This window comes from Vitis vinifera, chromosome 18 (assembly GCF_030704535.1).
Source record: "Vitis vinifera cultivar Pinot Noir 40024 chromosome 18, ASM3070453v1".
NCBI classification, from domain to species: domain Eukaryota; kingdom Viridiplantae; phylum Streptophyta; class Magnoliopsida; order Vitales; family Vitaceae; genus Vitis; species Vitis vinifera.
The window spans coordinates 29,196,020-29,221,053 of record NC_081822.1 but is presented as its reverse complement, the minus strand read 5'-3'; the positions used below and the strand labels follow the sequence as shown (position 1 = coordinate 29,221,053).

The following is a 25,034-nucleotide window of genomic DNA, read 5'->3' as shown; positions in this document are numbered from 1 at the left end:
GAGAAGAGTTTTATAAGTTAAAAATGAATTAAATAAACAACATGCAATATAGTAAGACATGATGAAGAAAACATGTTAGTGTGCTATCCCAAGCTATAAATATGGAACTCCTAATATATGTTCTAAAAGCAACTAAAATAGAATATATTCAAAGTATTCGTCAATTTCATTCACCTTGTTACCTTAACAAAAGAAAAATGCATTGCTTTCAATAGTACAAAATAGAAAATTATTAAGCTCAAGCAATCAATTACTTAGAGTTTGTTTGACAGTATTTTTAAAAAACACTTTTAACCTCAAAAGCATTTTCTAAAGAAAAATCAGAGATTCAAGTATTTGGCAAAATTTAAGACACACTTAAAAATTTCAAAAAAAATCACTTGTAGGGTTTTCTAAATAAACACTTGATAAATGATTTTCCTAAAAACGCTTTATGAGAAAACACTTCCACTAAAAACACTTCGAGTAGAAACACTGTCAAACAAAATCTTAGTATTCTAAATCTAAGAAACAAGGGAAATGAAACCTAGATTACTAGACTAAAAGGAGAAAAAGATACAAAGTGCTTATCTTGCCTTGAGATCAAAACAAAATGGATCTGCCCCGAAGTTGACAGTAACCCTATTCAGTTGAAATCAAACATATGCAAATGTCAGAAACTCTCAAACTTTGAACATACTAAAATAATATCATGTGATTCCCAATCTATGCAACAGACATTTGAATGAAGTGCAAGGAAAATCCAACAAAGACATGACTATAATGTTTTCTGCAAAGATCCTTTCTTTCTTTCTTTTTCTTTCTTTATTTTTTTATTTTTAATATTTCTGTTTTTGGTGATAAGCATTAAGGAACTTACTAACAAAACCTAAAAAAATAAGGCACAGATAAAGGAATATTTCCTTTACAAATGTATAACAGTTTCTGATGACAAAACCAGTACTCACACAAAAAGAAGGGGATATGACATGGATATAAATAACTATACTATACGTACATTTTTTTAAAGAAAAAATATATTATGCTAACATCTTATCCATCATAACTGCTAAATTAACTTTGTAGGGAATTCTTATGGGCCAAATTAAGTATTCTTTCTAGCTCTCTTCTTGACGATAAACCAGAATGTTAATATATCTACAACTTATATAAGCATTCCATGTCAGAAAATTAATCCCATATGCAGATTACAGCATAACATTATTCGCAAAACAGCATAAGTTATAGGTAACATCAATTTGCAAGACAAAAAAACACAAAACCAATGAATCTCTAAAATAGTTTTCTACAATGCCCAAGATGAGCTCAACTTTGCTGATGGTTTGAAAGTTCATTGAACCCATGCAACTGAATATGTAGTAGTAAAACATGAGGTAATTTACTGGATGGGCTAGATGGTCAACAGTCTGTTTTGAAAAGCATTCAGTGAGCTTCAGCAGTAGAAATCTTGAGGCTCTCAACAAGTCTCTGCTTGAGACGTGGCTTTGGAGATTTTCAGCAGAATGGGATTGTTCATGAAAAAGTGTAATTGCCAAAGAATATGTGGGCAGATGGTGGCAGCACAGTAGGGAAGATTTTGGCATGAGATTATGAAAAACAATCAAGAAAGGCTGCAATGATTTCACAGAAGGATGCACATTTCTCTTGGGCGTTATGCTTAGGGATGGCACTGGGACAAATTTTTTCAAGTACCTGCCTAACCTCACCCCCCAACCCTAATACAAGAGGTTCAGGAGAAGCCTAAACAAGTTAAGGGTAGGTTTGGGTTTTGTTTTTTTGTTTTTTTTTTAACCTAAATCGGATTCAGGTATTGCCTTGTCCCACCCCCGATTATATATATAATTAAAAAAAAAAAACAATTTAATTTAATAGTTTCATTTTTCTCTTTTTTAATACAAAATAAACAAAAATATTTCTCATAAAAATAAATTATAATATTTATTTATAAATTATATTTAGTTTTAATATAATATTTTAGAAAAATAAAAAATTGTAAACAAACAAAAAAAAAAAAACGGGCTAGGAGGGTCGAGGTGGGGCTAACCCACCCCATTGCCATCCGTACACATGGTCTTTGACCCAAATTTTGGACTAGAATTCATCTAGTGAGGTTGCTACGAAAGTTCACCTCCCTACATTATACAACTTTGTTGTTCATAAGATGCATGGTTAGCAAATTACTGCAATTGGGTGAAACCCCAAGTTTAAAAGAACCTTCATTGGTTGGGAAGGGGATATTATAATGTTCTTGAGAAGTATGGCTGCGAGAGGAGGGCAAGTGTGGTTTGCTATGGAGTCAAAATCTTTTGAGATTTCCGTAGAGGAGGTTGGGGTGAAATTGAAATGTGTGATTGTGGAAAAGGGTAGGGGTCTTTCAGCATGGATAAGGTTTGGGGATCTTAGTCTTTGGTGCTTGTTGGAAGGGGAGGAAGCTTGCTGTAGGGATGAAGGTTTAGAGAGGTGGAGTAAAGGTTGGGAAGAGGGGGGGAGGAGGTTTCAGTTGGATCGTAAAGAGAATGGGGCTGGGAGTTTTTTATGTTGTTCTGTTGTGGTGAAAGAAGGGAAGCAGTTCTCGCTAATCTTTCCCAAAGGGAGGGGTCTTCATGGGGGGTGGGCTGTTTTAGTGGAGAAGTAGCAATCCTTAGGTGTTGTTCCGTCAATGGAGACTAGGAGTGTGGCCTCTCCCACAAAGTTGTGGAGTATGACCAGGTGAGGTGTTAGTAGATGAGTCGTTTGTTGATGCTCTTACGAAAGATTTGGGAGTAGTGAGAGATGCTGCTTGGTTGCAGCTCAAGGAAAATGAGGCTCATGGGAGAGAGGAGTATTTCAGGCAAAGTTTGGTTGGGTGGTTTAGGGAGAGTCCCAAGCCTCTTCTGGAGTTTTCCTTGTTGAAACTTTGTATGCTCAAGCTTTAGTATGTGAAAGAGGGGATGAAGATTTTTGCTTTTGGGGGCGCCCAATGCTGTTTGAGTTTGAGGACCTCTCTAAGGCAGAGAAGGTGTTTGCTAGAGGGTCAAGAAGGATTAAAGAGAATTTACTGCAACTAGTTCGGTGGACAACAGAGGTAGGTTGTTTGCTCAAAAGGGCCGGGGGGGGGGGGGGGGGGGGGGGGGGGGGGGCGGGCGCAGAGCGGTCAAGGAGTTGTGGGTAAGAGTGTTGGGCCTTCCTTTGCATTTGTAGAGCTGAGAGGTGTTTAGGAAGAAGATAGGATATTGTTGCGGAGGGTTCATTGCTGTCAATGAAGGCACTGCATGCATGGCCAATCTTCAGTGGATAAGGATCCTAGTCAAATCTGTTAGGAGAGTCTTGCCTGAGGAGCTGCATTTGGTAATTGGCAGCACCAGCTTTTCTTTCCAATTGTGGTGGGAAGTGTCACCCTGTTATTCGTTAGTGGTGCAGAGAAGTTGCAGCAGCGAGCTTGGCGTGCTAGAGAACAAGGATGATGGGGTGAGAGGCTCATGCACCAACTCTAGTGTGGGAAAGTCTCTGCAACATCTGCTAATTGGGGATGGGGATGTGTCATGTTCATACGTGAAGAAGTTGACAGGTGAGGCCACAGTAGTTGAGAAAGCTATATAAGGAGGGGATGTTTAGGAAGGCGACAAGAGGGTTACAGCAATTGCAAATGGGAGAAGTTTGATTGTGACGAAGGTCAAAAGGGGTTTTAATGGTTTGGTTTTTGGGTCACAACCTTTGGGCTACCGAGGCTCATGCACCAACTCTAGTGTGGGAAAGTCTCTGCAACATCTGCTAATTGGGGATGGGGATGTATCATGTTCATACGTGAAGAAGTTGACAGGTGAGGCCACAGTAGTTGAGAAAACTATATAAGGAGGGGATGTTTAGGAAGGCGACAAGAGGGTTACAGCAATTGCAAATGGGAGAAGTTTGATTGTGACGAAGGTCAAAAGGGGTTTTAATGGTTTGGTTTTTGGGTCACAACCTTTGGGCTACTGGGGGGTAGGGGAGGAGGCCCAAGGCTTAATTGCGTTAGACTTAGCCCAAGCAGAGTCAGAAGAGGAAGGGGAGGCTTTTTTAAGTGTGGGTCGAGCTCATGTTCTTTTAAGTCGTTATAAGGGAGAGGCTTTAAGAGAAGGATGCCTTTGTAGGGTTTCTAATGGAGGTTTTGGGGACTCAATGGGGCTCTTCCCTAATGACAAGGATCAAGAGTCAGTTCAAGGGGGCAGTTTACTGTCTTTGGAATGAGTTGGGGGCAATTTACGGTCTTTGGAATGGGTCGTGGTGTGTTGCTGGTGATTTTAATGCTATCCTAAACCCTGAAGAGCGCAGTACAGGGGGGAGTTTTAATTCAGACATGAGAAGATTCGCAGATGTAATAGAAAACTTACAGTTAAAGGACTTGCCACTGTTTGGGGGCCCTTTTACTTGGAGTGGAGGGATGAATAACCAGTCTTTCTCAAGGCTAGATCGCTTCCTGATCAATGAGGAGTGGGATTGTCAGTTTAGTGGCTCAAGACAGTGTGTCCTTCCAAGACCAGTGTCCGACCACTTCCCAATCCTATTAGAAGGAGGGGGTGTGAGAAGAGGTCCATCCCCTTTCAGATTTGAGAATATGTGGCTAAAGGTGGAGGAGTTTAAGGACCTATTGAAGGCCTGGTGGGAGGGGGAAAACTTTAATGGTTCTGCAAGCTTTATTCTGGTTGAAAAACTAAAGGTTGTGAAGATTAAACTGAAGGAGTGGAACAGAGATGTTTTTGGTAGGGTGGATTACAGGAAGAATTTGGCCTTGGAGCAGCTGCAATTTTGGGATGAAAAGGAGAAGACTAACAGACTGTCTTTGGAAGAGATGGATGCTAGAAGAGAAGCGAGGGAAGATTTTAAAAATTGGGTTTTATTAGAAGAGGTTACTTGGAGACAAAAATCTAGGTAAGTGTGGTTAAAAGAGGGTGACAGAAATACGGGTTTTTTCCATAGGATGGCAAACGCTCATAGGAGAAGAAATAATATGGACCGAATTAGGATTAATGGTGTTTGGAATTTGAAGGAGAATGGGATTAGTGAAGGAATTATAAATGCTTTTAGATCCCTGCTGTCCAATTTGGGGGACTAGCGCCCTCCTTTATCTGGGCTGCAGTGCGAAACTTTGCAGAATGTGGATGCTGATGCTTTGGATGTGTCGTTCACGGAAGAGGAGGTGTATGGCGCGCTGGTGGGTTGTAGTAGGGATAAAGCTCCAGGGCCTGATGGCTTCACAATGGCGTTCTACTAGTTTGCTTGGGGCTTTGTGAAGGAGGAGGTGATGAACTTTTGCAGGGAGATCTATGAACATGGTAAATTTTTCAAAAGGTTAAATGCAACTTTTCTAGTTTTAATCCCAAAAAATGCGGGGCTGAAGATTTGAGGGATTTCAAGCCCATAAGCTTAGTGGGAAGCCTGTACAAGTGGTTGGCTAAGGTTTTAGCCTATAGACTTAAAAAGGTGATTGGAAAGGTGGTATCTAAGGCTCAAGGGGCTTTTGTGGAGGGTAGACAAATTCTAGATGCAGTGCTAATAGCTAATGAAGCCATTGACTCAGTTCTGAAGAATAATGAAAATGGGATCATGTGCAAACTTGACATAGAGAAGGCAAATGACAATGTGGATTGGGCTTTTCTTCTCACAATTATGCAGAAAATGGGTTTTGGTGAGAAATGGATAGGGTAGATAAAGTGGTGCATATCTACTGCGAGTTTCTCTGTGATGGTTAATGGAACGCCTAAGGGATTCTTTCAAAGCTCAAGGGGATTGAGGCAAGGCGATCTTCTATCGCCTTATCTCTTTGTGATAGCCATGGAGGTCTTTAGCTTTTTTATTAAAAGGGCAGTGGAGGGAGGTTTTATTTCAAGCTGTAAGGTGAAGGGTAGGAACGAAGAAGGGGTTCAGATTTCCCACTTGTTGCTTGCTAATGACACCTTGGTGTTTTGCCAAGCTTCTCAAGACCAGCTAACATACCTAAGTTGGTTACTCATGTGGTTTGAGGCCGTATCGGGGTTGAGAATTAACTTGGAGAAGAGTGAACTCATTCCAGTAGGGAGGGTAGAGAATATTGATGACCTTGCCTTGGACTTCGGTTGTAGAGTGGGTAGTCTCCCGTCTACTTATCTGGGTCTTCCTTTGGGTGCTCCATTTAAGTCAGTATCAATGTGGGATGGAGTGGAAGAGCACTTCCGTAAAAGAGTAGCTATGTGGAAGAGACAATACTTATCCAAGGGAGGTAGAGCAACTCTAATCCGAAGTACTTTGTCGAATCTGCCTATTTATTTTATGTCCTTGTTGAGATTACCAAGTTCGGTTAGACGAAGACTGGAGCAGATTCAAAGGGACTTCCTATGGGGTGGTGGCAACCTGGAGCGAAAACCACATTTAGTAAGATGGGAGGTGGTATGCTTAAGTAAAAAGAAAGGGGGATTGAGGGTCAAATGTCTCTCAATTCTTAATAAGGCCCTCCTTTTCAAATGGAATTGGCGATACGCAAATGAGAAAGAGGCTTTGTGGAATCAAGTGATTAGAGGAAAATATGGGGAAAATAGAGGGGGTTGGTGCTCTCGAGAAGTGAGAGAGGCACATGGCGTGGGGCTTTAGAAAGGAATAAGGATGGACTGGGAGTTGGTGGGCACACGAATTTCTTTCAGTGTTGGAAATGGAAGGAGGGTGAGATTTTAGAGGAATAGATGGTGTGGGGACTCCCCTCTGTGTGAGTCTTTTCCTTCCCTCTTTGCTTTGTCTGTTGAAAAAGAAGCTTGGGTGGCGAAAGTCAAGGATCCCTTGGCTGAGGGGGGATGGGGGGTGGGGGTTGGAATCCCTGTTTTTCAAGAGCCCTAAATGATTGGGAGGTGGAGGAGGCGGAAATTTTTTTGGAGCGTCTTCACGAGAGGAGTGTGTTTGAGGATGTAGAGGATATGGTGGTTTGGAACAAATCAAAGAGCGGCAAATTCTCGACCAAGTCTTTATACCGTACTCTAGAAGCGGATTGCCCTGTTTTATTTCCATATAGTTGCATTTGGAATGGGTGGGTACAACCCAAAATTAGTTTCTTTACTTGGGAGGCCGCATGGGGCAAGGCTTTAACCCTAGATCTTGTTTAGAAAAGAGGATGGTCATTGGCTAATAGATGTTTTATGTGTCTTGAGAATAAGGAGACCATAGACCATTTGTTGCTTCATTGTTCAAAAACAAGAACCTTATGGGAGTTACTTTTTACCTTGGTTGGGGTGTCTTGGGTGATGCCCTCTTTAGTTAGAGAAACGTTTCTCAGCTGGCATGGTTCTTTTCTGGGCAAAAAGCGCAGGAAGGTGTGGAGTGCTGCTCCTCTGCATATTTTTTGGACAATTTGGAAGACGAGGAATAGATTGGCTTTCAAGGATAATGAGCTGTCAATTCAGAGATTGAAATATTCCTTTATCCTCTCTCTATGGTCTGAGGCTAAGCTGTTTATAGTCGAATGTCTTCAATCTTTGGTTAATTTTATTGATTGGTTGGGATCCTTTTAAGGCTGTATTTTGGGCCAATTGGTCTTTGGGTCTCTTTTTTTTTCTGTGGCCTTTTTGTGGTAGGTGTATAAGTTTGTATACCATGCATAGGTTTGTATACCTTGAGTTGCTTTTCTGGCGTCTCTTTTTAAATGAATTTTACTTTACTTGTCAAAAAAAAAAAAAAAAAGTCAATTCAAGGGGGTGGCAAAGTCACAACGACTGAGAGGAGGGAGGGGGACATCGTCATGGTGAGGCCTTTTGGGGTTGCAGCCATGGATTCTGTGCTCACGACAGCAAAAAGGAGAGAGAGGGGTAGTAAGGGTGATCTAATCAAATGCCTTGGCTCTTTCTTAGTGCCTTTGATGGACTCTCAGGTAGCAATCACTGATGAAGCTCTGTTGGTGGAGGCAAACCAACAACCTTCTTCTATGCTCTCTTATTCAAGTCCTTCGATCCCCAATTTGAAGTTGTGGGTGCAAGATGGGTCCTTGGAGCTTTCAGTGAAGATAGGGAAGGGAACTTCAGTATCAAAGGCCAAATCTGAGGGGTGGATCCTATTAGGGGCTAAGGTGTCAAGGGGAAGGCGAAAATCAGCTCTTTTCTTAGAAAATTGGAAGCGAAGAAAGGTCGTGGGGTTAAGGTGTCAAGGGGAAGGCGAAAATCCATATCCTCTTCCCGTCTTGAGAAGGAAATCCGAAGGCTTGAGTGCTCAATCAATTACGATAGTGCTTTGACCGCAATAAAAGGAAAGGGGAGGGGGGTGAGGACTTAAGAACAAGGGTATTTGTTGGCCACTGGTGTTTTTTTTGTTCTGCCATGGGTTCTTTGTTTGTTCCGAGTAGGGGTTTTTTATTCTCTTCTTTAGTTTTTGCTAGGGATTTCTAGCCCTCTTGGGAGCTAGGTGTTGGTGGGAAGGTGGGTTTTAGTCTTTCTATTTTCTTTTCTTGCTTGTCTCTGGGTCATATCTATATACTCTGTGTACTTTGTTGTGCCTTTTTGCAAGCACTTTTAATATATTCTACTTATTTACTGATCAAAAAAAAAAAAAAAATAGTGTTCTTGCAGGCTCAACTTTGGCAAGGGGTATGATAGATAAGTTGGTTTTAGAAGGCATCAAAGAAACAAAATTTCTCTATTAGTTTCTATTTCAAGTCTTCAATCTAGAGTGATTTTTCAATTTTCCAATTAGAGGGATCTAAAGCATGTTTGGGAATTGTTTTTAAAAACAATTTTTTTTTTTCTTAAAAACAGAAAACTATTTCCTAGACTTGAAACTATGCTTGGTTAGTCTTTTACAAAACATTTTTTTGAAAACAAGGTATTTTCTAAGAACATTTTTAATCGTTTTCACTTTTTTTTTTTTTTTGAGGAGTTGCTTTAAAAAATAATTATACAAGAATAATTGAAAATAAAGAATATATATAAAAATTATTTTTAAGAAATATTTGAAAATGCAAAAAACGTGTTAACAACATTCTAAGTTCCCAAATAGATTTCTATTCTAGAAAACATCAAAGAATATCCTTTGAAAATTGTTCTCAAAAAGGCTTTTACAATTCAAAGGTTTCCCCCTAGGATCAGCATTTTATGTGGGAGATGGTATTAGACAAAGTTCTTAATGTTGACCAACTAATAAAAAAAAAAAAGAAAAAAAAAAGATTGTAGTATGATTAAACGATGTTGCCTTTGCAAGCAAGGTCTAGGAATCGGTGCAGATGAGTGTTGTTACATTTGTGTGTTTCATTATTTGGGTGATTTGAGCTCTTCCACGCTTGGCAGAGATGTGTTATTTAGCTGGCATAGTGGCTCCATGGGGAGTAATCCCAAGTAGGCATAGCAGATGACTAATGACATTTCTGACCAATTTGGAAAGAGTGTAACAAAAGAATACTTGATTAGAAATTTCAAAGTGGGATTTGAGAAAGCGATTTTTAACACCTTATGTTTGTGCTTGGAGAGTTTAGGATAATTAAGCCAAAAGTTTCTGTTTTCTTTTCCCAGTTGCCTTAGCCAGCCTCATAACTGTTGCATACGTGAGTTGCATCACTTTTCTGGTTAGATGCCTTTAATATATTTTTCCTATTTGCATATCAAAAAAATCATTTATGGCCTCTCCCTAGAAAGGTAATCATACTAATGGAAATGATTCGACTTAATTGGTGAATTCAATTTCTAAAATTGGTGAACCATGAAAGAAAGTTCAAATTGAATTTTTATCACAGAAAGTGAATCAATAGGACAGTATCACCTAACTCCCAAAACTGCCTAGGCAACAGAACACCATTTAACAACACTGAAATAGAAACCATTTCTCATCAACAAACTGAGGACAGATATTAAACACAAAATTAGCCCCTAACCAAGCAAATACAAATGAACATGCATTGCTACAGAAGATATGACCTCAAATCAGTCAATTAACTCAACTAGTCATAGCAAAATAGATGCAAAGACTAAAACACTTGAATTGTCTAAATCACGAACACCAATATGCAAATGCAATTGTCCAATGTCTTGTCACAACAGATAATTAAAGAAATACAATAATCTAAAACCAAAGACACAACATATTCTTTTTTTCCACTTTGACATTGGCGGTTAGAAATAACAAACCCACCACATCCATGCAAATACTGGTGAGAAATCCAATCAGCATAGCAAATATCATTTCATATTATATAATCTATAATTAACCCATTCACCTCAACTAACAGGACCAAAGCTACATGCTATAAGATTATATTATTTTCACTTTCTCAATCATGCACACCATGACACAAATGCAACTGTCTTATTACAATATTTAAATGGAAGAATAAATATAATTGTCTAAAGAAAGGAGCCAAGGCATATCCTATTCTGAACACGAATAAACGGTATAATGAACCTTCCAAGCCATGCAAGCAGAAGAGAAAAATATATAACCAACTACTACTAAACTTAGAACAATTAGTCTCAACTATTTGAACAAAAGTACATGTGAAGATGCAACATTTGCAGAGTTTTAATCACACATATGACACCTTATCACAATAGATATATGTAGGAAGAGACAGATCCTTTGAAATAACGCACAACATACTCCTCATTTTGACTGTGAACAGCAACTGTAGGATATAAGCGACCCTTCACATCCTTGCGCGTTGTTCCCACTACCGCCCCATTTTTACTTGAATCAACATAAACAGCACAGATATTTTGTCAGGGAACATTTTGAGGTAAAAAAGGATAACAAGTGCTTAAGGAGCCCCAAAAGCTTATACAACACATTCCATTCTAACAGAAAAGGCACTACCACATGGACAATAGTCTTACGTGAAAAAAAACTCCTGTGTAGCATAGTTAATACCACCGCCAACTGTATCACCAGATGTATAGGTTGGGCCAAAAGCCTCCCCCTTTGGTTGTCCTCGATATAACAGTCCATCATCCCCATGATATCCATAACTATTTTGTTCCCAGCTGCCAAATAAAAGAAAAAGATGAAGAATTGCAGCACAACTTTAGAAAAAGGAAAGAAAAAAGAAAGAAAGAACAAGGAATAAAAGACATTCACAATTTAAAGCAGTTCGTAAAACTCACATCCATTGGGCAACAGTTTTAAAGCTACATGGAAAAAAATCATTTACTTCTGTTTTGTACTTTTTCTTTGACTAGACACAAATATGATGACACAACTACGCAATTCCACAAAGGACACAACAAGTTCAAGCCACACCCACCTTACTTGCTCATCCCTATATTAGATTACCAAGTGAGAATTCAACGTGGTGCCAAAATGGTTTTCTTTCCAATCTCCCGAACTATTTGATGATAAACTAATTAGAAAGCAGACCTCAGACAATTAAAAGATATGAAACTGTAGAAAAACAAAACCTTGAATCCTATTTATTTGCCCAAGAATCTAGATCTTAACTTTTTTAACTCAATAAAAGAAGAAAAAAGAGTTATAATAAATTTAGTGGTTTGCAAGTTGAAGTATTGAGCAAAAAATTCCTTGTATTACATTAGAATGCAACATATTCAGTCATGTGCAAAGGCTCAAAATAAACTATAAAGTTCAAAGATTCTATAATCTCTGCTGGAAGGAATTTCAGTAGAGATGGTCGGATATGGATATGTTGCTATCAGATACAACTAGTTAGCTGCATTATCAATGTCTTTAATTTTTATTAAAATTAAGTTTATATTGCTTTAAATACATTTATTTCGCTCTTTATCTCTTCCTTATTTTTTAAAAAATTATATTGGAAAGAGATGATGTAGAGACATGTCTTTTGAAAGAAGCTCTTCCAACACTATTTTCTACAATCATCACCAATAATGATTGGGTAACAAAGATGTGAGAGTAGGTTGGAAAAGGAGCAAATGGAGTCTTATAGAACTTGCACATGATTACAATTGGAAGCAATGAGGATAGGATGAGCTAGAAGGCAACCAATTGTGGTAAGTTCTCTATTAGATCACATAGTTTGGAATTCTTGGGTACCAAAAAAAGTAAGTTTTTTTTCATGGGAAGCCATATAGAGAAGGATTTTGAATTAATCATACCAAATAGATGTTACATGGATAAATGTGAGGAAGGCACTGATCATTTACTCCTTCATTGTACCAAAGCAAGAATTTGTGGCATTTGATTATGCTTAGCAGCAGAATGCAATTAAATCTTCTTTTGTGGCTATTTTTTTTAAATGGATTAGAGTGTACATAAATGACCATTCAATGTCCATAACAGGCTTTGTTTGGTTCAACTCCAATGAGGGAGCCTGTTTTTTGTTTTCTCTCTCGTTAGCTTGCCTTTTGGTGCATATTGTATACATCATGTGGACCTTAGTGCTCCCTTTTCTAAGGCAATGTTAATATAACATCTTTTATTGCCTATAAAAAAGGAAAAGAGAAAAAACATAATTGGCCCATCAACTTCCTATGATATTTTAATAGATGTACTCAACTAAATCAAGCAAACATTCTCTAGCTAGAAAATGTGCATCATTGTTTACTATTTTAGCAAATGAATAAATAAGAAAGAAAGGAAAAATATCATTCCATCTTTAACAAATTGTCACAAATCTTTAAAGATAAAGTAGTTAGTAATTCTTGCACAATTTAGATAAAGCATTTAGATAACCATTCTAATGACATTTTTGTTAGCAAAAATGGAAAAGGTATATATACATATAAATTATTTCCTAGAAGCAAATCAACAAGAATGCATGTAGACAAATGGGAGATTCTTTGCAAGAGAAAAAAAATGTAGGAAAATGGAGAAAAGGAATAGGGCACAAACAACATATACAATAAGTGATCTTGTTCAAAGATCATTGGGTATAAGTTCTCTCAACAAGAATCAAAATCTTGATAATGATGGAACTATTGATCATCCAAAGGTATCAAACATCATATACAAAAAAAAATATAAATAAAAAATAAATTAAAGGAATGATTGAAATCATTACCAAAGCGTGAAAATTTGAAACTTCAAGAATGTAGAAGAGAACATTATTAAAACACACACACATAAGTGCCATGTATATGTTAAAAACTATGTGATCTTACAAGCATAAATAGTTTGTATATTGAAAAAGAATCACATATTTGAAAATAGTGATAAAATGTTTGTTATCTTGCTTGAGGGGAATGATAGGACAACCTATGAGAGGTTTTTATAATATCACCACCCTTGGGATGTCTGATACCAAGGAGGTCTCGAGTGCTCCATTTAGCATCATCTTCCTTCAATGAAAACAAAAGGTTCTAGCGTGTTTCTTAGGAAATATATATGAGGCAAGAAAGCAATAAAATAAAATAAAAATAAAAATGGTTTGTAACTTACTACAAAACTTCTAGATCAAACAGTTGGAGAGTTTATTTTTATAAGTGAAGGCAACCGTATTAAAAGAAAAAGTATACACGATGTGCACAAAGCAATCAAGGTGTTAATACACAAAAAAAAAGCAACCAAACCCTAAGAAGAACCACACCCTAGGACCATCCCCAACGATGGAGAGTTTATAAGAAATCTTTTTTTTTTTGATAGGCAAAAACAGAAGTTAAATTAAAGAAGGCCAAAAGGCCGCACCGCATACAAAAGGTATACCAAGCAGCCCCAGGGCCACAGGAACAACAACAAGAACACCTCACCAGCCCTTAAGGGACCGCTATCCACTCCAAGAAGCCTAGAAGTGAAGAGGACTCCTCTCCCCTATACAACTTAGCTCAACTCCACAAATTACATACAAAAGAGTTCTTGAGAGTCTGAATAGCCAAAAAACCCCCTCTAAAAGCTAGCCTATTTCTTTCCTTCCATACCGTCCAAAAAATACATACCGGAATGGACTTCCATATTTTCTTCCTTTTTTTACCCACAAAAGAACCCTGCCAACAAAACAACGCCTCTTTGACCCTCTCTGGAAACACCCACTGGATCCCGAATAAGGCAAAGGCGATATCCCAAAGGGTCCTAACCACTGTACAGTGTAAAAGAATGTGATTTACATTTTCCTCCTCACAACCACACAAAAAGCAACAATTTGGAAGCTGCCACCCATGCACTTGCAGCCTATCCAATGTGAGAATTTTTTCCCAAGTAGCCTCCCACGCAAAGAAAGCCACTTTGGATGGGACCATATCCACCCAAATATTTTTACCGGGAAAAACAAGAGGATTAGGGGCTGCCAACAGATTATAAGCCCCCCGGATCCGAAAACTATCAGAATCCCCCCCTTTCCAAAGCACTGAGTCCTCCTCAGGGGTTACTCTTATGTCCCTTAGCAGAAACAGCAGATCCTCAATCAGCCCCAGCTCCCAGTCATTAGAATCTCTAACCAAACTGAGATTCCACCCTCCTTGGCCAAGCCTTGGGTCCCACACCTCGTCCACCGCTGCATTTCTGCATGCTGCCAAGGCGCAAATCTGAGGAAACGCTTGGGACAGCGCTTCATTACCGCACCAATGATCAGTCCAAAACATAACCTTATTCCCCCTCCCCACCTTGAACTTCATGTTGTTCCAGCACCAGCCCATCTCCTTTAAAATCTCCTTCCAAACTCCCACTCCAACAAGCCCCCGAGCTTCCTTGGATTTCCAACCCCCACCCTCCAACCCATGCTTCACCCCAATTACCTTCTTCCACAAGACATCCTTCTCTACAGCAAATCTCCAAATCCACTTGCCCAATAAGGCCTTGTTCAAAGACCCCATCCTCCTTATGCCAAGGCCCCCCTTATCCTTTTGCGTACACACCACCTTCCAATTGACTAAATGGATTTTCCTAGCCGTGTTTCCCCCTCCCCAAAGAAAATCTCTTTGAAGTTTCTCCAGCCTTTTAACCACAGACTTGGGCATTCTAAAGATGGACATTTGATAGATAGGAATGCTAACTAGGGTACTTTTTATCAGGGTGATTCTCCCGCCCTTTGACAAGTATTGTCTTTTCCAACGGGCAAGTCTTCTCCTCATTCTTTCCTCCACCCCATCCCACATGGGCAAGGCCTTGTGCCGGGCCCCAAGAGGCAGCCCCAAGTATTTAACCGGAAAGCTTCCAATTCTGCAGCCTAACTCCACCGCCATTTCCTCAACATTATCAATCTCCCCTACTGGAATCAGCTCACTCTTGGCCAAATTAATCCTTAACCCAGAAGCCGCTTCAAACCACGCCAAAATCCATCCAAGATGTGTTAATTGATCCTTGCTGGCCTCGCAGAAGATAATAGTGTCGTCTGCAAAGAGCAAATGAGACACCATTATCTCCTCCTCCCCTCTGCCTCTAAGTCTACAACCAGAGATAAAGTTCCCCTGCACTGCCCGCCTTATGAGTGCACTCAGCACTTCCATGCCCAATATAAAAAGATAAGGAGAAATGGGGTCTCCTTGACGCAGTCCCTTAGAGCTGGAGAAGAAGCCTGCTGGTGCCCCGTTAATAAAGACCGAAAATTTTGCCGTTGAGAAACACCACCACATCCAATCCATCCAACGCGACCCAAAGCCCATCTTTTTCAAGACCTTCAAAAGGAAACTCCAGCTGATGCTGTCGTAGGCTTTCTCAATATCCAATTTACACACCAGCCCCTTTTCTTTCCTCTTTTGCCAATAGTCAACCACCTCATTAGCTATGAGAGAGGCGTCTAGAATTTGTCTCCCCCTTACAAACGCATTCTGATCAACCGAGACCACCTTGTCTAACACCATTTTCAGCCTATTGGCCAACACTTTGGCCATAAGCTTGTACAGCCCCCCTAACAGGCTGATAGGCCGAAACTCCCCTAGGTCCTCAGCCCCACCTTTTTTTGGAATGATGACCAAGAAAGTGGCGTTCAGGCTTTTAGCGAAAGACTTCTGATCATATAATTCCTGGAACAGCTCTACTATCTCCTCCTTAGCGAAGTCCCAACAAGCTTGCCAAAAGGCCAACGTGAACCCGTCCGGGCCTGAGGCCTTATCGCCATTCATCTCCATCAAAGCAGCGAAAATTTCTTCTTCAGTAAAGGGGACCTCCAAAGCTTCAGCTTCACTGTGGTCGAGACTTTTAAGATGCAGCCCCCCCTAAGTCAGCTCTCCACCCTGGTTCTTCCCTTAGTTGATGCTGAAAAGCCTTAACAATCCCCTCCCTCATCTCCTGCTCCTCCACCAATTCCTCCCCATTTATTATAATTCTATCCAAAAAGTTATTTCTCCAATGGGCACTAGCCATCTTGTGAAAGAACCCAGTGTTCTTATCCCCTTCTCTAAGCCACAGCTCCCGAGACATTTGACGCCAATGGGCTTCTTCCAAAAGAGCCCACTTCTTGAAGTTCTCCTTGGCCTCGTTTTTCATATCCATTTCCCTTTCTGAAAGGTCCCTACCGCTTTCCACCCTGTCCCAAAACTCAATTTGCCGAAGGGCTAAGCTTTTATTCACTTCCACTCTACCAAAAACATCCCTATTCCAGATTTTAATTTTCTCCTTCATCTCCTTCATTTTAGCAACCAGTCTAAAGCTAGCCCTTCCTACTCTTTCCCCTCCTTGCCACCATTCCCGAAGGAGCTCCTTAAACCCCTCCACCTTGAGCCACATATTTTCAAACCTGAATGGAGAGGGTCCCCGGCTCATCCCACCCCCCTTCAACAAAATAGGGAAGTGATCAGAGGTAGGCCTAGGGAGCCTACACTGAACAGCCCCCCTGAAGGTATCTAACCATCCCTGGGATACCAGGAATCGATCCAATCTCACCCAATTCTGATTATTCCTTCCTCCACTCTAAGAATACACGCCCCCCTGCAATGGGAGATCAATGAGGGCTAGGTCATCCACCACCTGAGCGAACCTACGCATTGCTCCATTAAGGCTACCCTGCCTGCTCCTATCCCTTTGGGATAGAGTAACATTGAAGTCCCCCCCTATGCACCAAGGCTCATCCCAAATTCCCTTTATTGCACCTAACTCCTCCCACAACAACTCCCTCTCCTTTCTATTACACGGCCCATAAACACCAGTAAAAGTCCAAACCACATCGTTTTCAACAGTCTTCAACTTACACGATATAGAATAATTGCCCACCTCCATCTCCAAAAGCTCCAGAGATCTCTTATCCCAACAAACCAATATACCACCCGCTGAGCCTTGGGCTCCCATAGCCCCCCAATCAAGGAACCTCCCAGAGCCCAGGCTCCTCACCACCCCCTCAGTCATAGTCTGAATTTTCGTCTCCTGAATGCAAACTAAGTCCGCCCTTTGACTCCTGATCATGGCCTTGATCACTTTCCTTTTAGAGCTATCATTAGCTCCCCGCACATTCCAGCTCACCAACTTTATCTTCATAAATCATCTGGAGACTGGCCCCCTCTTCCTTGCACAATGCCTTTCTGCTTCCTTCCCCCATCATAGTTGATGGAACACTCAAGCCTCTTCAGCTCCCTCTCGAATTTCGAATTTTCTAAGAGGGACTTGCGGTGCACTTTTTCCCTTCTTTTTCTAATTTTAACCATAAAATCCAAAATGTCCTTTTCTAAGCCCACTGTAGGGAATCCCAAAAACTGACTGAACCTTGCCAGCTCGCTCTCTTCCCACCTGGCCTCCCTCCAGTCACTTAATTCTGGATCCGTCTCTCCACCAAGGCAAAGGTCCTGTCCACTAGCTCCCATCGCACCATTATTATCTTCCATCATCTCCCAGCGGTCCATAGACTTCATTGCTGCAGGCGTCCTTTCAACCATTCTCCGGTCCATAATTACCCTCTGGGATGCATCCAGAACCACCCCAGAACGGTCGTAATACTCCCCCAGTGGAGTCCGACCAGAAAAATAAGAGTAAGAAGGGGGAGAAGGAGAAACACACACCAACGGTCCGTAGAAATTAGGGGCAGTCCCATACCTCAAGGCTTCCTCCATTAAAGCGTCATCTGTTATCGAATTCTCCGCCAGCCTTTGCTCCTCAGTCGAAGGCCTCCACAACCCATTCTTCACCGTTAGAAACGACCAAGGCTGGTCCAGACCCCCCTCAGAGCTTGGGCCTGCCCCATTACAGGAACGGGCCCCCCTCACATGGACCTCATCCATATTATAGACCAGAGACGAGTCCCGGCCTTGACTCCCCAGCCCATCCCCTTCTATCAACTTCTTCGAGGCCCGCCCACCGTCAGAAGGCAGCCCAATATGGATCAGCCCAGAGTCGCCAGGAAGGGCCGAGCCAGAGACGTCATGAGGCCCAATGGCCCACTGCTTCGCCAGCCCGTGCGGCACATGGGGCCCATCCAACACCAGCTCCGAGTCCGGACCCACAGTCAGACCCGACCCCGAGGACTGCCCCCTCGTCCCATCATCAGACTGCAGCCGGACCTCGAAACTTGGGCCTCCTACCAACCCCCTCACTCGCCCCCCCGCGCGTGCATAGCCTTCACCCCCGTCCTCGCCGTCTGAGACCAGAATGCCTTTGCCCTTTTCCTCTCTTACCTTACTCACAGTCGGCCTACTTTCCCACCATAGAGAAAGCACATAGCGGTGTTCCTCGGTTCGAATTTCCATTACATTGGGGGGCCTCTCCTGCTTAATCTTCACCAAAATCCTCGCCCACCGCAAGTCTTCCAACATCCTCGTCTGGCGGTCGACATCGATGAAGCCCCCGCAAGCATCCCCTATTCTCTTAAGGATATCCCGCTCCCACATCGAGACTGGCAACCCCAAGACCCGCACCCAAGCCTCGCTCCTCTTGTCTCCTTCCTGCAAGCACCCGCACTCAGGCCTCCATTTTTGCAAACTAAGAGGGGACCCCAAGCACGAGAAACCCCCAATTTTTAGGGCTTTCTCTGTTTCGGCCAAAATCCCAAATTCTAAGAGGGCTTTGCCCCTTTCCATTTTCGCAATTCCTAAGTTGCCCTTCAAACACCAAAATTTCGCCAATTTAGTCCCCCACTCTCTCAGATCTTCCCCTTCCTCAAAACTGGTGTCCCAGCTCCCCACCAGGCAATGAGCCATCTTCCCCATACTCCGGCTCAGCTCCCTCTTGCCTAGCTCCACCCTCGCCACTGCGCTCGCTTTCTCCTCTGATTGCACCACTGCTTCCGCGTAGGATTTCCCCATTGACGGCCTCAGGAGCGTCGCACCTTTTGCTTGTAACCGCGTTTCCCTGCCGTAACACCCCAAGCGGCGTAGCAACCCCGCCATTAATACCCAACCATTTTTATCACCATTTCCCTTCGGGATAAAAATACTAAACCTTTTATTTCCCAAATCTGTAACCCCTAACCTAATAAACAACCCCCCCTTGTTTTGGTCTCGCACCATAAGGAAGGACCTCCCGCTGTCCTTCCACTGCCTTTCCCAAGTTCCGGTTCCTGCATTCCCAATACAAGCCTCCAACCCATCAATGAAGCATCCGATGCTATTCGGACCCAACCTGACCCACGAGGAGACTCCCCCTTTCCTTTCTACAATCAACACTTGAGCCTTACCTTTCTGCTCCCGTACCTCTACATCAAACCATTTCGATTCCACTCCGAAGCTTCCCTTCTTGGCCCTGCTCCTAACCCCCACGAAACCATCACCTTCTACATTGCCCCTTTTGTCGCCCTCCTGCCCTTCTGGCACTCGCCGCTCCCCTCGCTCCCTTCCGTCGCTTTCACCCTCTCTCACACTAACCCTCTCTCTCGCTCTATCGCCCATTTTTTTGAAAAAACATAAATGATTATTTTATAAGAAATCTTGTATAAAAAGATAAAAGAAAAAAAAATTATCAATAGGATGATTACTTTAGTCACAGATGTACTGAGTAGGATGCTACTGAGAGCAGAGGAAAGAAATTTGTTGGAGGGTTTCAAGGTGGGTAGAAACAGAACTAAGGTGACCATTTGCAATTTGCAGATGATACCATTTTCTTTCTAACACTAGGGAGGAAGATCTACAGACTCTCAAGAGTCTCTTACTTGTGTTTGGGCACATTTCTGGGCTCAAGGTCAACCTTGACAAGAGTAATATTTATGGCATCATTTTTTATCAGAATCATCTTTCAAGATTGGCTAAGATGCTTGATTGCAGGGTTTCTGGTTGGCCTATACTCTATCTGGGCCTTCCTTTGGGAGAGAACCCCAAGGCGTGTGGCTTTTGGGATCCAGTGATTGAGAGAATCTGAAGAAGATTAGATGGGTGGCAAAAGGCTTACTTATCTTTCGGTGGAAGGATAACTCTTATCCAATCTTGCCTCACCCATATGCCCTATTACTTCCTTTCCTTATTTAAGTTACCCGCTTCAGTGGCTGCAAAAATCGAGAGGTCGCAAAGGGATTTTTTTTTGTCAGGGATTGGGGAAGGCAAAAGAGATCATTTAGTTAGTTGGGATGTTGTGTGTAAACCGAAGGCAATAAGGGGATTAGGTTTTGGGAAGATTTCTCTGAGGAATCTCGCTCCTTTAAGGAAATGGTTGTGGAGGTACCCTAGAGAGGGTTCAGCTCTATGGCATTAGGTCATCTTAAGCATTTATGGATCACACTCTAATGGTTGGGATGCTAGCACTTTAGTCAGATGGTCACATTGTTGTCCTTGGAAGGCTATTGCACAAGTCTTTCAGGAGTTTTCCTTGTTTACTCGGTTTGTGGTAGGAAATGGGGAAAGAATTCGGTTCTAAGAAGATTTGTGGTGAGGAGACCAACCTTTGGGAACCTAATATCCAAGACTATTTAGAGTAGTCTTGGATAAAAATATTCCTATTTCTTCAGTTCTCGGTTCTACTCGTCCTTTCTCTTGAAACTTTAATTTTCGCCGTAACCTTTCGATTCTGAGATAGATGACTTAGAAGGCCTCATGCAGTCACTTGATGGATTGCATTTATCTCATTCAATTCCAGATGCCAAATTTTGGCCTTTATCTTCTTTAGGGCTTTTTTCAGTCAAATCTTTCTTTCTAACCTTATCTCAATTCTCTGGCTCTCCTCAGGTTTTTCTTTCTAAGTTCATTTGGAAATCTCAAGTCCCTTTCAAAGTGAAGTCCTTTGTCTAGTTAGTGGCACACAAGAAGGTAAATACTAATGACATGCTACAATTGAGAAGACCCTACAAAACCCTTAGTCCTGATATTTGTATTTTGTACATGAAGCATGGGGAATCAGCAAATCACCTTTTCCTACATTGCTCCTTGACGATTGGGTTGTGGCACAGATTATTTCATTTAGCTAAGACGGATTAGGTCCCCCCGAGGAGCATCTTTGACATGATGTTCATCAAATTTAATGGTTTTGGTTCTTCTAAGAGGGGAATAGTTTTGTGGCAAGCTGCGAGCATCGCTTTAATTCGGGTTGTGTGGCGGGAAAGAAACCCGAGGATTTTTTAGGATAAAGCAAGGAATTCAGAATATCTTTGGGACTCTATTGTTTTCCTTGCTTCTCTTTAGGCTTTCTGTTCCAAGGTTTTTAAGGGGACTCCCCTTAATGTGTTACAACTTGACTGGTTAACGGTGTGTACTCTATAAGGAATGGTCCATTCTAGAGAGTTCGCTTGTTTTACTGTGTACTTTCTTGTAGTTTAGTTTTCTTTAGTGGGAGGATTTCTCATCCTTCTTTTGTACTTCTTTTTTTCTATCAATATATCTTTGTGTTGTTTCCAATCAAAAAAAAAATGAAGCTACACCATCTATGGCTGAGGAAACTAAGGCAATGATAGAAAAAAAAATTAAAATTCAAAATATCCTATGTTGTTTTGGTTTTTATAAAATGAAACCCATCTCAACCAAATTAAGCTTTAAGAAGTCAAATTTTTATAGATAAATAATGAGCATAGTGTATATTTTGCATGACACCAAAAGGAAATACACCACTGCAACAAGAAAAAATAACACAAGAAGAGAAAGACAACTACATGAACAATTCCCCAAATCAGCTCCCTTCTTACTTGTCAAAGAACTCCAAGAAGGTTCTTCAATCTAAACTAACTTCTACCCATCAAATAAATAAGAATCTTAGATTAATGTCCTTCAATTTGCACACCAATAAGTCATTTTCTTCTCAATTTCTTTTTCTGGGCTCCTCCCAGAAGCCCAAGACTGACCATACTTCCACACTGTCCTCTTTTTCTATCCAATCTTCCCAAGCCAATTGGCCAAGGTCTAGATCATAGTATTTAGGAGCACCGAAACAAAAATAAAGAGGGTGAAGCTCAGATTTCATAAGTCTCAAGCTACTGCATTCTCCATATCCCTCTTCCACATACAAAACCTATTTGGAATGGCCCTCACCCACATCAGCTGAACAATGGTTCAAATCGATGCCCAAGCACTATCCCTATAAAGAAAGCCACTTTTATGGGAGCTAACATTTCCCATATTTCTTTTGTTGGGATCACACAGCTGGTCAAAGCCTTGAAAAAAATATGTCCAAGAAAAGCTTTTATCTGAAAGTTTCCATTGCTTTCCAATTTTTTTTTTCTTTTTTTTTTTTTGATAGGTAAATTATTGTCCCATTAGGACTTGAACCCAGAACCTCCCACAAACCCTCCCCATCTCTTCACCACTTGAGCCAGGCCTCAAAGGCTTCCATTGCTTTCCAATATTGAACACAGTTCAGGAATATTTTTATTTCCTAGAATTACAGAATCCAAATAATGAAAAATATGAGCCTTATTTATTTTCTTTTGTTTCATATTTGTAAGCAATCAAAGAGATCAGAAGGAAAATCTCATAATAAAGGAGACAAAACAAAACAAAACAAAAAGAAAAATAAAAAAACTTATGGCTCCTTTAGTTGTGAATAGGTAGAACAAACAAACAAGCAGAATAAAGATTCTCCACAAATTAAAAAAACTATATAATTTCTTTCCCTTTCATATATTTTCTCACCAACCAATCAGAGGACAAAAGAAATGTCTTAACGAGGAAATAGAACAAGAATTAAAAACAAGTTTTGTCCAACAGAGAAAGCATAGAATCAAGAAAAGATTTGCGTTAACTAAAAATTCTCAAAATCATAATCTTTAAATTTCCAAATGATTTCCAAATCCAAAATCCAGTCATTAATTTCTTCTCTTTTCCTGCATTTTCTCAAGAAGAAAACAGAGAATCCCTCCAAAACTCCTTGAACAAGCAAACGCCAGGGCAAGAATTCCCAACCATACACCAAGTTTCCATCATTTTACCACATTTTCTCGGCAACCAAACACCCAAACAGCAACTTACCCGGGCTGCCTCCGCATCTTGAAACCCTCGCAGGTGAATCCAATGGCAATTTGCCCCTTCACGCCTGCGCTTTTCACGTGAATCTCGAAATAGTACACGAGACGCTTCACCGGCGCCGGCCGATTCCCTTGGACAACTCCCACGTCGTGCCCGTGCATATGGACGGTGGGGTACTTCACCGACAGCTTGTCCGGAGACACCAGCAAGAACCCGCCGGAGCTGTTGATGGTGTTGAGCTCTGTGGGAGGCTCCTCCCGGTCGTCGTCGTCGTCGACATCCATGGCGGAGCGCGTCGAGCCAAGACGAGAGAGCTTGAGGAAGTGGGTGGCGAGATCTTGGCTGTTGTCGTTCAACATTTTTGTGGGAATCAGAGATTCATGAGAAGAAAAGCTGAACTGAGAGATCTAAAACCCTAGGTTTTCAGAAGAAAATGGGAACAGTGTTTCAAGAAAGCAGATTTCGGTGTTTGGATTGATGGAAAGGGAAGGAAAGAGAAAAGAGTGTTAGGGAGAGGAATCTTTGCTCGTCAGATGATGCAATGTAATCACGGTTTTAACTTTTAACTTTTTATGTATAAATCGGTTTATTGCTAGATTTACCGACTAAATGAAGGGGTCCGTCTCCTCATTTAAATATTTACATAAGCAATTTCTCAAATTAAGGTAAAAATTATTTTTAAAAAAAAATTTCATTTCATTTTACTTGCATCCTAACAATATCGTGTTTTTATATATTTTTAATTTTTAATTTTCTTTTACATATTCTTAATAGATAAGATTAAAATAGTATGCTATAATTGGTCCCAAAAAATGCAACCAAGAATATAAAAGAAAAAAAATAAAAGATAAAAATAAAAATAGATTTAAAGTTAATAAATTTTTTTATATAATAATTTAAAAAATACTATGCAAAAAAATTTTAAAAGGTGTATAAAAAAATATAGAAAATTAAATATAATTTTTAAAATTTTAAATTATTTAATTTTTACATAGAAAATGAAAGTAACATATAAAAATAATTGGAAAAAGTAGGATTTGATTCACTAATATGATTTCTTTGATAATATTTCCTCTTAAAATTCTAGGAAATAAAAAAAATATTAATCCTATTTAAATAGGATTTTTTTACATTGTATTTTCTAAAAATTTAGGAAACTAAAATAAGAATCCTACAAGGTGTTTGTTTCTTAAAAAAGAAAATTCTCAAATAATAATAATAATAATAATAAAATATTAAAATGAATGAAAGCATTTAGATGAAGAAGTCTAGTTATTAATTGATTTGGATTAAATGAAAAATAAATGGGCATTTTTAGAAATAATTAGATGATTCATTAAAAAGTTCATGTATTTCAAATTATTTTTAAATAAATAAAGATAATATTAATTTAAAAATTTTGGGGTTCTTTTTTTCATATATTTTCATATTAGTGAATCAAATCCCACTTTTCCTAAAATAATTAGTAATGTCAAATCTATTTTTTATTTTCATATATTTTATCTTTTTTTTTTCCTCAAAATTTTCAACAACCATTAGTATTTTTTTTTCTTTTTTATTATTTTTTGGTATTTAAATATAACCAATAAATGGATAGACATTTTCAATAATTCATTTTATTTCACATAAATTTTGTCCATTAAGAATGAATGTATAATATAAATTTGATTTTGTAAAATATTTATTCATTTTGATAGTACATTTATTTATGACGAAATTCTCCAAACATGTCCCGGAAAAAATATCGTTTATTTATTTATTTTATAACTCATTTTTAACGTACAATCATTTATATATTTATTCTCTCATCTAACTTGGGGATTCTTTTTCTCTTCACCTATCACTTATTTTTAAAATATGTTTAAATATTATTTAGAATAATTTAATAAATAATTACTTAAAACATTGCCCACTTATTTTAATGTCTCTTCTTCA

The 25,034-nt window shown here is 40.0% G+C and overlaps 1 protein-coding gene across 2 annotated transcripts in view; it reads right to left on the bottom strand.

The window, feature by feature from the left end:
• LOC100264951 (ran-binding protein M homolog) overlaps positions 1–23,653 on the bottom strand; it is a 43,012-nt gene extending 19,359 nt beyond the window's left edge. The window contains exons 1-4 of one of the 2 annotated variants that reach the window (XM_002278685.5): positions 23,103–23,652; positions 10,788–10,934; positions 10,555–10,641; positions 576–621 (exon numbers count right to left, since the gene is read on the bottom strand). In XM_002278685.5, coding sequence (XP_002278721.1) covers positions 576–621; positions 10,555–10,641; positions 10,788–10,934; positions 23,103–23,458 — 636 coding nt within the window. In that variant the 5' untranslated portion in view covers positions 23,459–23,652. Of the gene's footprint in view, positions 1–575; positions 622–10,547; positions 10,642–10,787; positions 10,935–23,102 lie in introns of both variants that reach the window. The other variant, XM_019217875.2, reaches the window with a different exon arrangement.
• Between the last annotated feature and the right edge of the window lie 1,381 nt (positions 23,654–25,034).